The sequence below is a fragment of the Peromyscus californicus genome, unplaced genomic scaffold (assembly GCF_007827085.1).
Source record: "Peromyscus californicus insignis strain IS unplaced genomic scaffold, ASM782708v3 Scaffold_3__1_contigs__length_106647218, whole genome shotgun sequence".
Taxonomy (NCBI): Eukaryota; Metazoa; Chordata; class Mammalia; order Rodentia; family Cricetidae; genus Peromyscus; species Peromyscus californicus.
In genome coordinates, this window is record NW_026294551.1 from 18,849,227 (window position 1) to 18,862,685 (window position 13,459).

The 13,459-nt window shown below is 42.0% G+C and overlaps 1 protein-coding gene across 1 annotated transcript in view; it reads left to right on the forward strand.

The window, feature by feature from the left end:
* The window catches only part of Nsf (N-ethylmaleimide sensitive factor, vesicle fusing ATPase), a 144,809-nt gene that overhangs the window by 52,301 nt on the left and 79,049 nt on the right, over positions 1–13,459 (forward strand). The window contains exon 8 of the mRNA XM_052755675.1: positions 2,601–2,756. Coding sequence (XP_052611635.1) covers positions 2,601–2,756 — 156 coding nt within the window. The remainder of the gene's footprint in view (positions 1–2,600; positions 2,757–13,459) is intronic.

Consider the following 13,459-nt stretch of genomic DNA (forward strand, 5'->3'; position numbering starts at 1 on the left):
TATCCCCGAATCCGGGCATTTGTGCTGTCAGATGTGCTGACACGAGACCTTCGCCTGGAGCGCCTCGTCCAACAGAAATAGAATGTGAAACACACAGGCACCTTTTAATTTCCTTTTCTTGTAGTCATGTCAAAAGTGATTGAAAAGAACAATGACATTTTTCAGTTTTGAGATTCTGAGATAATTTTAGGCTCACAAAGATTTGTAGAAGTAGCTCAGAGGATCCCTGCGGCCTTTCCCACTTTCCCCTGGTGTGAACATCATACCAAAGTTTCTAAAGCTGGCAAGTTCACATGGATTGGTTGCTGTTGCCCAAAGTGCTGTCTTCCTTGGGTCTCACCAGGTTTTCCATTATGGCTTCTCTCTGTCCCAGGGTCTTATTCAGGTGATCCCACACTACATAGAGTTGTTCTATGTGGGGTTGGGGATTTAGCTCAGTGGTAGAGCGCTTGCCTAGCAAGCACAAGGCCCTGAGTTCGGTCCTCAGCTCCAGAAAAAGAAAAAAAAGAAAAACGAAAAAAAAAAAAGAGTTGTTCTCTGTGAGTCTTCCCATCTCTGACACCTCCTCCAAAATTCACTATCTTTTGTGACCTTCAGCGCTGGTCAGCCCCTCAGCTAACTGCTGTGTTAAATGAAATACCATCACCGTTCTCCGGTGATGGAGTGATGAGTGGGTGCAGATTTGGTTCTCGTTTACTAGCCTTACTTTGATAAACTAAAATGATGCAGTTTAATCTCCAAGAATAGCAACTCATTTAAATAATGATGTACTAACTCGAATTTATGGTTGACATAATTATGTTCAAGTCTGTCCCAAGAGAATAGAGAAGGTTTTCATTGGCTGCACGATCGTGTCCAAAGTTACTTAACTGTTTAAATGTGGGTTGTTTTTTTTAAATTGGTAATTTACCAGTCTCTATTGCTGTTTCTTTTACCTTTTTAGCAAAAGCCTTTCTTTTTCATTATGTGTGTGTCTGTGTATGTGTGTGGTCTGTGCATGAGGACAGTGGACGGAGGCCAGAGGATGGCATCAGATCCCCAGGAACTGGAGGTACAGGTGGTTATGAGCCTTTCGGCATGAGTGCTGGGACCCGAACTCAGGTCCTCTACAAGAGCAGTAAATGATCTTAACTGCTGAGCCATCTCGCCTGCCCAGACATGCCTTGAACTTGAAAACCTCCTGCTCCTAGTGCTCTGGCATGCTAGGATCGGAGGCATATGCCACCATGCCAAAAACACAACCCACATTCTAAATTTGATTTTATGTTTATATTATTTTATAATGTACCTTATGTAGTTACTGTGTGGCTATATGTGTTTGGGCACGTGTGACATGGAACATGTGTGGAGGACAGAGGACAACTTTCCTTCAACTCTATGAGTCATGGAGATCAAACCCAGGTTGTCCGGCCACAAGTGCCTTATTTCACCAAGCCACATCAATAACCCCTAATTTGCTTTTTTTAGTTTAACATATTTCAAGGATTTTAAATATATCTCTAAAATATGATTTTAACACCCACATATATCCCAATTTTATGAAGGATGTATTGTAATTTTCTATTACTGACATGGGATATTTATGATGTGCTTTACTTGTATTTTTATTTTTGTCTGCTTTTTATTAAATATCTAATCCCAAGGCAATTTAAATTTAAATAAATATCTTATCCCAATTCTATAACTTTTGAACAGTGTAGGTGTTTTCAAGTAACTTATGAGATGTGATATCAGTTGAAAAATGAAATTGTAGTAAAAAAATTGTCATGCAGTAAGTTTGACCACAAGAGGGCAGTAGAGTATAAGCAAAATATTTTTGATCCCCTTCTAAAGAAAATCTTAAGTCGCAGAACTCTAACCAGAAAAGTATTACCTGCAAATTTTTTAGTGTGATATTTTCTTCTTCATCTTCATAAAATCTCTATTCCCCTCTTTGTTTAGAGTGTGCTAAGGCACCTTGTTCTCTGTGTCTGACATAGGTGTGGTTCTCTTGAGGTACTTTAGGTGGCACTCTGACATTTAAATTAAACAATTTTTGTCTTTATGAGAGAATTTGTAAGTGTAACTTGCAGTCATTAAAGCCTTTAGAATGTTTTTAGACTTTTGTGTACATGTGACAAGACATCACACTCATTCCACACAACTTAGGCTGAGGAGTTATCTACCATCATACGCTTACCCTGGGCGAATTCATGTATCTCATATACACTTACCAGGAGCTGTGAGCCAGTGCTCGCCATGAGCGACATTTCTGGAGCTAGTGGAATTTGCATCAGATATATGTATGGTGTTTCCTTTCATCAACTAAGTTAATTTGGTTGGATTAAAAGTTAATGAAACGGAGTTCTGTGGACTGATTACAAATAGACTAGGCTAGCATAAGTTTAGTTGGTTTGGGAAGTTTGTTACGGACCATGAATGGAGAGCAGACGAAGTAGGTAAGTCGGTCTTATCCTTCTCACTAGAAAAATCTGCCAAGTGTGTGCTGTCCACCTTTACAGAACACCTGTGTGTCAGCTCACTCTGGAGGTCCAGAGGGCATATGTCCTTCTTACACTCAACCTCAGCGTTTTCTTCACAATTTGTGTGTGTCTACCCAGGCAAAGCTAAAACCAAGGAGAACCGCCAGTCCATCATCAATCCTGACTGGAACTTTGAGAAAATGGGGATCGGCGGTCTGGACAAAGAGTTTTCAGATATCTTCCGACGCGCATTTGCCTCTCGGGTGTTCCCTCCAGAGATCGTGGAGCAGATGGGTGAGTTTCTGGGGCTACTAAGAAGGCATGCAGCTGACGAGAAGTTCTCAATAGTTCTGAAATGATTTTTTAAATCCACCCAAGTATTTTTAATTTTTACTTATTAAAAAATACCTTAAGTTTCATGAAAAACTCTCAAAATATTTACTCTTATGGGGGAAATAATAGAAGTAATACTTACAGTTGCTCCATTTTATTTGTTTAGTTTACAGTGTTTTTCTGTGGGCAGTTTTAGAAATGGGACCTCATTCTGAAGACCCACTGTGGGTCGGGCTCACCCGTCAAACTGTCACTATCCATCCGTGTGGACATTGCGCGCGGATGCTGGCTGCTGCTTCACGTCATAATGCCTTATGGGCCCCATCAGCACTTCCTCGAGTCTAGTAAATGGATACTTGGCAAGGTTTTTAATTAGATAAGTCCGATCCCCAAAGACAAATGCAGGAGACACATGGGAGTTTGCATACTGCCTGTGAAGAAGTACTCACTGTCTTCATTTGTCACTTTCCTCCTGAAGGTTTATTTAATTTATCTGTGTGAAGTGATTCTCTTTGCCCGGTGGAAATACTGTCAGGATGGTTTTCATATCCGTATCATTCGCTGGATTGGAATGTGAGCAGCGGAGTATCTGAGAAAGGAATTTATAATGCAGACCAAGAGTGAAAACAGGATCAGATCCAAAAAGCTGGAGGAAGACCAGCGTCCTGCCCCCTCCCCCTCGTTCTTTCTCCTGAAATTGCTACCAGGAGATAATAGCATATTCATTATGGTGCATGAGAGCCGCTTTCCAGGCACTGAGTGCTGGGCTGCATCAGCCGGCCAGGTCGGCCGCTTTTCTGCCTGTTGCTCGCTCTAGTAAATTACAAGCATAACACACACCTGTTCACTGGGTAAAGGTCGAGTTTAGAATTGGATTAAGTCAAAATGACAGAGACCCTCATCACCTGAGTTTTATGCACCTTGAAATGGCAGTGACATACTCCTTATCTGGAAAACACAAAGGCCAAACCCATTAAAAAAAAAAAACAAACCACTAACCTCGAAAGTTGGAAGAAATGTGGCCGGTCACTGTCCCTTAAAGTGTATTTTGAGAACCAATAAATACTTAAGGTGTTTTGATCAAGACATGGAAATATTATTTAAATATATTTTTGGTAAAAATGGATGGTTCTAAATGTTACAAGTTATTCTTGTGGACTATTTTTACTGGTTTCATGACTGAGGCCTGGGAGAGGATAAGGATGCTGTGTGTCTTTGACCTTTTGTGGGGTCCAGCAACAAGCAGGAAACAGCTGCTCCTGAAGGGTGCTGTACCGTGAGGGTGCTACTGTAAATGTCTCCCCAGTGTCGAGGAGCCCGTTGTTCAGGCACCGGCATCCTATGTGACCCCTGCTCACGGGCCTCTGACCGAGGCTGCAAAGCCCTCAGCGGGTTTGTGACTCTGCCACCTCTCAGTTGACGGTTACCCTGGAATCTGATCTGTGGCTGATGGGTTTTAGATGAAATGAACTGGAGGCAGTGTTTGTACTTGCTGACCAAGGACTGCAAATTTGAATTTTGAGTGCCTCTCCCCAGAGCCCTTTTTATGGCTTTGTTTTCTTACTACACTTACACTATTTTAAGACAGAAAAAAAAAAAAGTTTTATCCTTTTAAAAGTACCCGACCATGACTTTCTTCTGTCAAGAGGCACGTATTATCAGTTTAATTCAAATGACAGCCTGCTGTAAAGCTGCCTTGGCTTTTGAGCTGATTTAAAAATAAATCAACAACAACAAACAAACAAAAAACAAAAACAAAAAAATTGCTGTTTTCTTTATTTTAAAGGAAGTGCCTGAGCATCTTTTTTAAAAAGGAAGCTCTGCTGCTCAGGGTTTATGTCGGAGAAATAGTTATCTTCTAGGTAGATTTCTTTTCTTTAAATTTTGGGGGAATTAATAAAGTATTTCATTGCCCTCCCAGAAGAAGTTGGTCCCACAGCTACCAATTGGCTTGGTAAAAAGTGAAAAGTGCTACATAGGAATCATATATACACTTGATCTTTGACAAAAGGCTGAAACAATCAAACCAAATATAAATAAAATTCTGCATGTTCCTTTATGGATAGTCTGTGTTCCTCAATCTGCTAGGTAGAAATAAAATTGGCTGATTTTTTTTCTCACTCTTGATCACTAAGTAGATTTAATAATATACTTCTTGGTTTTAATAATTAGTGTATGATTAGTTAAATCAATTAAAATGAGAAAAATATTTAGAAAATAATTATGTAGATTATTAGACATTTGTAAGCAGAAAACTTTATTTTGGGCTTAACATATTGTCTTTCCTGTAAAGTCTGGAGTTAGACTTCCTTTGAAATAAGAATGTTAATTGGATTTTTTGCATATGTACATATATGTATATTAATATTTCTAATTTAAAAAGTGAGATGTCATTAATTTTCTTTTCTTTGGCCATCGTATTTATGATACTGATGGTCATGTCTCTAGGTAAATTATGTCTTTCATTTGGTTGTAAAATTTCGTATTTCTTTTTAAAAACTGAAAATAGAGACTAGAAGCATACAGAATATTGTGATGGGATTTGAAGTGACTAAGGGGTTTAACTGAGACACAGTTGTGAGGTAAAAGTAGAGAGCGGATGAGTAGCAAACATGAAAACAGCCATCATTGAGTCTGGAGTAGCATCTCTGTCTTCAGGTACTTTCCAGTACATGGTATATACCTTCCTGCTTTTTAAAACGTTTGTTATAGAATTAAAACTAAGGAAATCCTTAAAGAGAAAATCAGCCACATAAAATTCTAGAGACTGGGGATGATAGCTGTGTGTGGGGATAGAAAAGGCCTCATTTATGGCCAGTGTCAGCTGAGATTTCTGTTACTGTGTCTAATCAGCCTATTTCCCACCCCCATTTCCTTTTTGTCTTGTCTGTAGCAATTAGGCTAACTCAGACACAAGCGGGGTAGGCCATTGTTGGAAATGGTGAAAACTAAACCTCTATTTGACCCCCGGTGAACATCCAATAGTTAGATTGTCTCCCAGCTCCTCGATGATGCTTAATCGAGAGCTCCTTTTAGTCCTTCCTCCGCGGGATAACAGTGCCACCATTTGTGCCCTAGCATAGTTGTGTGAGCATCAGAAGCTAGCCTTGGAAGGTTAGGTGAGTAGGCCCAGTGGTTAATGGCTGGCTGCCCTTGAGCGTTCTCAGTGTCCTGTCCAGACCTTTACCGCACTTACTCCTTGAATGCAGTTTCGTGGAGAATACTCAGGATGAATGAGTGACGAATCACGCCACTTCTCACGGTAGCTCTTATGTTGGCAAAGGGTGTTTCTACAAAGAAACTTCGTTTTTCAGCATCCCTGGCAATAACCTCGAAACTGTAAATGTTAGAGCCAAAGAACAAATCCTTTTTAAGAACACTGGAATAAAGGCTGACAGGCTACTCAGCGGCTGGACTTCGTCTTGGGAGTAGGACCACATCTCCCCATGGGCAGGTGCTGTGTCTGGAGAGCTGGGGAAAGGTTGGAGGGACCCAGGGTTACAGATTCACTCACTGCCTTTCAGGGACGGGTGGACTCTGGGTGTCCAGGCCACCAAGGCGAAAGCCCCTTCCTAAGGACTTGTGACCCACTCTTTGAAACTGACACTGCATTCTTTTTGTCCCCCTTTCCCTGTCCCTCCCTGACTAAGCCCGTCTCCAACCTTCATGTTCAATATTTCTTTTGAAATTAAAGAGGAAAGCAGCTCTTGTGTGCTCTAAGTGAGACTGAGTTCCTCAGGAGAGAGGATACGGAGCCTCCAGTCACACCCAGACATCTTTCACATGCAAAGACCAGCACAAATAAACCGGGAAGAAAGGGCACTGGGTTCTGTGCACACCATCTTTGGGAGAAAGGGAGTTCTTGCTAAGATTAACATAAACACTGACACTCTGAAAATGCATTTTCACACCCCCACTCACGAGGAGAGCTTGCAATTTAAATGGGGGTTAAGACATCTCAGCGAACTCCGGGCTCTGTAAACAGAGCCCTGAGGCTAAAGAGCTTATCTGAAATTTGAAAAAAAATGGGGGGGGGGAATGAAGGTTTCTGACATTCATCTTTTTTCCTTGTATTAGTCATAACTTGCTTTTCAGCTATATTTTAGGTTTCGAATGCCAACCTGACATCTGTTCAAGTCTGCCTGTAATTTATTAGCAAAGGGAGAGAGCAGTTGCTCGCCATTGGGAGATGCAAACTCTTCTTCCTGCCTTTGCACTGGATATGAGGAATGCAATGACTTACTAATTCTCTCTTCAGGTCAGAGGCATTAGAAAGGTTTATTTTGTTTGTTTCTAATGAAAATAGTTCATGATTTGGTAACTTCCAAAGTCTCTACAGCAGGATTTAAGTGGCAAAGGGTATACGCTTAAAACAAAACAAAATAAAACACCTATAGGTAAGGTAGCCTTTTGCATATAGAAATTCCTTTTACCTCGGGTTGATTCCCCATTGTTTGCCTCCCCTCCCCCTCCTTCCCTGCTCTTCCTTCTTCCTTCCCTTTCTTTTATAGCTCAGGCTTGCCTGGAAATTACTGTGTAGCTCTGGCTGGCCTCACAATTTTGACCCGCCTGCCTCAGCCTCCTGCGTGCTGGAATTAGAGACACGTACCACAACACCTAATCCCCCTGATTTTTAACTTTTAAGTTACATTTATATTTGAATAGTAATAATGTAGTTGTATCTATATCTCAAAGTCAGACTATATTTAAATTCATCTGGCATTTTAAAGTTTATAAGCAGACTTTTGAAACTAAATCTTTTGGCAAAACAGTACAGTTGGTAGAGTACACAGTGGGTCAGATTTCCTGGTAACAGTGGTGTGCCTTATGGGCCAATAACTGGATCTTTACAAAGTTCACCTCTGATCTCTGGGGGATGTAGCTCAGTGGTAGAGGCCTAGACCAGCATACATCAGGTGCTAGGTTCCTTCCCCAATAGCAGCAAACAGCCAAACAAACCAGCAAACAAACAAACAAACAGACAAAAATCCGAAGTTGAAGTCTACAATATTGACCTGAATGTCCACCAGTAGGGAAAATCCCAGCTGAGCTGTGGTGTACAACCTGTAAACCACAGGCAAACCCGTGTGAACTCGATTTGCTCCAGATGCACAGATGTGCTTATGTTATTAAAAAGGTGTCAAACAAACAAACAAACAAATGCCATATAGAAGCCCCTTAGGACACATTGAATAGGAAGAAAATGTTTACCTCTAGGAGAAGGGGAGAGGACCAAATGGAGATCATCTTTCTTTTCTATTTCCCTTTGTGTATTTTATTGGGAGTTTGTAGCTCTAATATACAGTTTGAAAAATAAGCAAACAGATCCTAGCACAGGCTATTTCAGGATGGCCCTCAGTACTGAGCACAGGTCTGTCCTTGGCTTTCACAAAGCGCATAGGGTTCTAGGCTGGATTCCCAGGACCCTGGTGGCAGCATGACAGAGGGCGGACAGAGACGTCTGTCCTGCTCTACTGAAGGAGGAAGGGTTTCTTGATAGGTAATAACTTCCTGTCAACTGCTTCCTCCTGGTAATTCCCACGGAATGATGAGTGTTAAGTCCGTTGTCCTCCCTCTAAAGGGGTGAGCACTTGTGTCAAGGCCTTTAGGTGGACAGCTGAAGAAGCATGTGAGGAGAGAGCAGAAGGGTTACTTGGGAGAGCAGAATTTCTGACACCTGAAGAACTATGCCCAAATTTATCTTCACTATTCAAAGACTCTTTAATACTGAAGACTCAACTCTCTGTGACTCCCACGTGAAACAGCGCCTACCTCTTCTGTCTTACACACCTTAGATTGTTGATGGCGATGATAACCAGTACTTGTGAAGTGGGAGACACTGTTCTACATACTTGGCCTGTACTTTGTATATTAACTTATTCAATCCTCACGACAACCTTATGGGGCATGTACTGTATTGTTCCCATTTTATGGAGAAGGAAACTGAGGCCCAGAGAAGTAGTTAATCCAAGACCCATAGTAAATGGTAAGGGCAGATTTGAACCCGGCATGGCCTCAGAGTTCATGCCATTGACCCCTATATTCTTCTCTCATGAAAGCCCACCATGTGAGATCATTGTAGTGGGTCTTCTTGAACCCAGTTTGGAGCAACCTTGGAGGTGATCTTTGCATTGGCCACAGCTATTTCAGCCATGGTATCATTAATCTGTTGGGCCAGATAATCATTCAGTACAGAAGCTAGCTGACCTATACACTGTAAATTACTCTTTCTAGTAATCTGATATGTTCAGATTGTCATGAACTGGACACATAAAGAGCAGGTAGTAGGACTGTAATGCTTTGTATGTAATGCCACCTTTTAAGGTGTGTTTTTAGCACCAGTTGTTGCATAATGCAGGAAGTGATTACTATGCTGTGTAATTGTCTTTACAATTATAATGCTGAGACATTGTCTTTAGTAAGCTATCAGCCTAGACACAAAACATAATCAACATCAAGTGACCACTTAAAGTTAAACAACAGAACCTACTAGATGACATCAAAGCCAGCATGTGATTAAGCACCAGCCAAGTAGTGTAGACAGAGGAATTCATCCAGGAACTTAAGGAAATTCACGAAAGGCTTCGTGGAGGAGCGAGAGCTTAAATGCCAGTGACCTTTAATAGCAGGAGGCAAAGGACGGCTGTCCATATAGAGAAACAGCTAAGGAAGGTAGAGAATTCGAAGCTCAAAGCAGTGTAGCAGTCCTGGTGTTGGGAAACAATACAAGATGTGAAAGTCAAGGTGTCAAGTTGGAGTTGGGTTGTGGAAGATTGTGAATCAGTGAGACTTTTTCTGTCCCTGACATAACCTTCCAGACTGGCCTCCCTTTTTCTTTCTTTCTTTCTTTCTTTCTTTCTTTCTTTCTTTCTTTCTTTCTTTCTTTCTTTCTTTCTTTCTTTCTTTTGTTTTTCAAGATAGCATTTCTGTGTTTAAACCTTGCTGTCCTGGAACTCACTCTGTAGCCCAGGCTGACCTTGAACTCAGAGATCCGCCTGCCTCTGCCTCCCGAGTGCTGGGATTAAAGGCGTGCGCCACCACCGCCCGGCCTGGCTGTCATTCTTAATGTAACTCTAATTGTTTGCATCATACTCCTAAGGCAAGGTTTCCTGGTCTTTGCCCAGTGCATACTTCAGGCTGTGTTACTCTTTGCTATAAGGAACTCACCCTGTACATCACACGTCATCAGATGGTTAGCAGCATCTATCCTCCTTTTGAGATTCTTTCCTTGCTATCCACCCAGTGTCAGTTAAATAATGTCTCAGCTGGCTGGCAGAATCAGACTGCATATGCTGAAAGACTTTGAAGGAAATAGCCATACTGTCGTCTGTCCATGAACTGTCAGCATCGGGTTATTGGGAATGTAGTCCACCAGCCATTGTCAGACCAGGAACCACTGTTACCAGGCTGTGATAAGATAAATATTGAGAGACTGAGAGTAAGCAATTGGAAATGCTTATGGCAATTTGACATTACTATGATGTTTTAAATTGTATTTTATAAAAATATTGTAATAGATTGAAAGTTTTAAAGAAACGTGTAGACCATAGGTAGTTTAGGTGGTTTGAGAAACACGGACAAATATAGGTAAACAGTTATCAGATAAATGAGATAATTGAACAAATGATTGTAAGGAGAAGTTAGCAGAGACTTTTCAACAGTGGAGTGATGCAATTCAAGTTAACACTTTAGGGGAGTTGTTACAGTTATCCTGTGCGAGGGGTCACTGGAAAGGAGGTGGAGGCTCGGGGTCTGGGAGGTGGTGGGTGCTGGTTGTCTATGCAGGGTGCAGAACCTTGCCTATCATGGCACTAACAGGATGGTGGTGAAAACGAGGCTGGCAGAAGTGAGTGATGAGGCATGTGGATGACGGGCTTGGAAGTGACAGCCAGGCCGTGTGAGAAGATATGGGAAATAAGGAAGTCATAAAGTTCTACTTGTAGGGCAGTGGGAAGATGCCATGGCACATCTTCTCAACACTAAAAGGAACAGGAAGCGGAGCTGGAGAAAGCCAGAATTCTGACAGTTAAATCTGGCCAGTGTCCGTCAGTCAGTCTACACGTACTTAGGAAGCACCCGTTGGCACTGCGCTGTCCCCTTGACTTGGCTTCTCTCCAGGTTTTTTTTTTTTATCTCCTTGCCTCCCCTTTCCCATCCCCTTTGTGTCCCTTAAGATTGTGTGTGTGTGTGTGTGTGTGTGTGTGTGTGTGTGTGTGTGTGTGTGTGAATGAGTGAGAGGTCCTCAGGGGTTTGTTTTAGATCTCTTTATTTACTTTGTATTTTCCCTCAAATGGATCGTGTCCACTTCCATAGTGTTAATTAGTGTCTTAGTGCTATTAACTCTTATTAAAGAACATGTGAGTTCTTTCTCTGCCTCAGTTTAGAGCTCAGGGTTTCTGTCGACATTAACCTATTATTGGTTATTCCACCATCGTACAGGAAGTTCTAAATTAAACTCATCCTGATGCAGCCTTCCTCCCCAGGCATACTTCCACTTTTGAGTTGTCTGTTCCTGGAAGGATGATAGCTCAAAGCTGAGGCCCCTTCTTAACTCCCCTTCTCTGCCTGGAAATGGGATGCCATTTCTAGTCAGTCGTGGAACAGACCGTCCGTGCTGCAGACACCGATCAGGTCTCGCACTTCTCTCCTCCTCACCCTGCCACTCTTCAGGACACCGGTATCTCTGGCCTGAGTCGCTGCAGGAGCGTCGCCTTGCCCTTCTCTAATCCATTCTCCACACTGTAACTGGAGGGCTTTTTTTTTTTTTTTTTTAATAAAAAGGCAAGTCTGAGCCTGTCCTTCTACTGCTTCAAACTCCTTAGCAGCAATCCGTAACTCCTTGCACGGTTTACAAGCCCTGAGTGTTCTGGCAGCTGCCAAACTTTCCTGCCTCATCTGGGCCTGCACCCTTCCCCCCTGCGCTGGGTTCCAGCCAGAGTGAGCTATTTTCAGTGCCTCTAATTTGCTATGCTACTGTCTCTTCCCTTTGTATCTTGGGGCATGTTTTGACCATCATTTTGCTCAGTTCTTGTTCATCCTTCAGGCCTCGGCTTTGATCTGACACTTTCCAGAGTGTTCTGGCTTTAGTATGCTTCCTGTGCATCCCATATGTCCTTGTATGCATTGCTCTGCTCTGTGATGGTTGCTTATTGCCTAGCTAAACATTTTCTAGAAATGAGTAAACGCCAGGAGCTTGATTAATCTGAACGAAACAGAACACTTACACTCCTGCTCTGCCCTCAAGATGCTTACAGCCTCTCTGGGAACAACACTGCATTTGTATATCCCAGAGCAGTACATGAAACACGAGACACCCTGGGAGCCAGGCTAATGGGGAAGGCCATGTGATAAAGCACACGTACATAGGAAGAGTGATGCTGAACCCTGTCTTCTACAAGTCAGAGCAGGGAGGGTGGTTCTGGTTCCTTATTAAGTCTGAGTAGGTACTCTTCAATTCATTTTTGCTCTAGGAAAGACTTCTTGGAATGGTTCCAGCTAGATCTCCATTCTAGAAATAGGAAGGGGGCAAGTTTTCTTAGGCATTGCTCAGCTGCTGTTGCTCGGCTGCTCTTGGTTTGACAATGGCTGTTCATATGTATGGGTGTTAGAAGAACAGAGTTCAAGGGTCAAAGCATCAGCTCAGGGGTGGGGAAGGACACAGCACTCATTACTTGTATGTACACACTTGTATTTTCTGCTTTACAGATTATAAGAAGTAACCTAGCCTCATAAAGCAATGCCAATATGCAGAGTAAAAGAATAAGATCTCCATTGTACCCTTCCCAGTTTCTATCAGAAGTAGTCACTGTAACATCAGTGAGTGTTTTTAGACCCTTTCATGAATATTTATACACACATGCATATTTGGCTCTGTCTACTCATGTATAGATGTTTTTGGGTTTTTTTTTTCTTTTAAATAAGATCACAACAGCTATTGTTCTGTGACTTCTAATAGTGTATCTTGGTCTTTTTTCCATGATAAAACCTGGATAGCATTTTATTTTCTTAAAAAGATAAACAGCACTAGAAAAATTGTCTGTCTGCATGCCCTTCAGCGGTAAGTTAGCCCACGATCCTCGGCAGTGAGAAAGTCCTTGGGTACAGCAGCAGGTTGCCTTAGAGTCTTCCTTTACTGCTTATCCCTGTGTGACCCTGGACCAGGAAATACTTCAGGACACTAGTCCCCAAACTCTTTGAGCCTTGTGTCCTAACCCACAAAAGTATTTCTTGGTAGGCTCATTGTCAGAGTGGCATTAACGTGAACATTTTCTAACCTGGTACCTTACTTGTACTCCATAGACAATACTTGGTTTAACAACACTGCCAAACATTGTAGTTGTAACTCTATAAAGGGCAAAAATGTAGAGCCCGATCCTTTTAATCAGGTGTTGAGATGTTTCCTTTTCATCTTAACCTTTCCTTGCTGTTGAGAAAAGCTAACACCTGGGATTATCGTCTTAGGCTGTTTTGTAATTACCCATTCTGAATAGTGTTTGTTGATAGGTAGTCAAGGGGACACTTGGCAATCCTCGTCTGTTTGTGAACTCAAAGCTGGGCTGATTTGTATTCTCTTTGTCACATCTCATCAGAGAGACTGATAAATGCTCTGCCACTGCTATAAATCTTGTGTGTTTCTTATATGTGATATACTGAGTTGGAAAAAC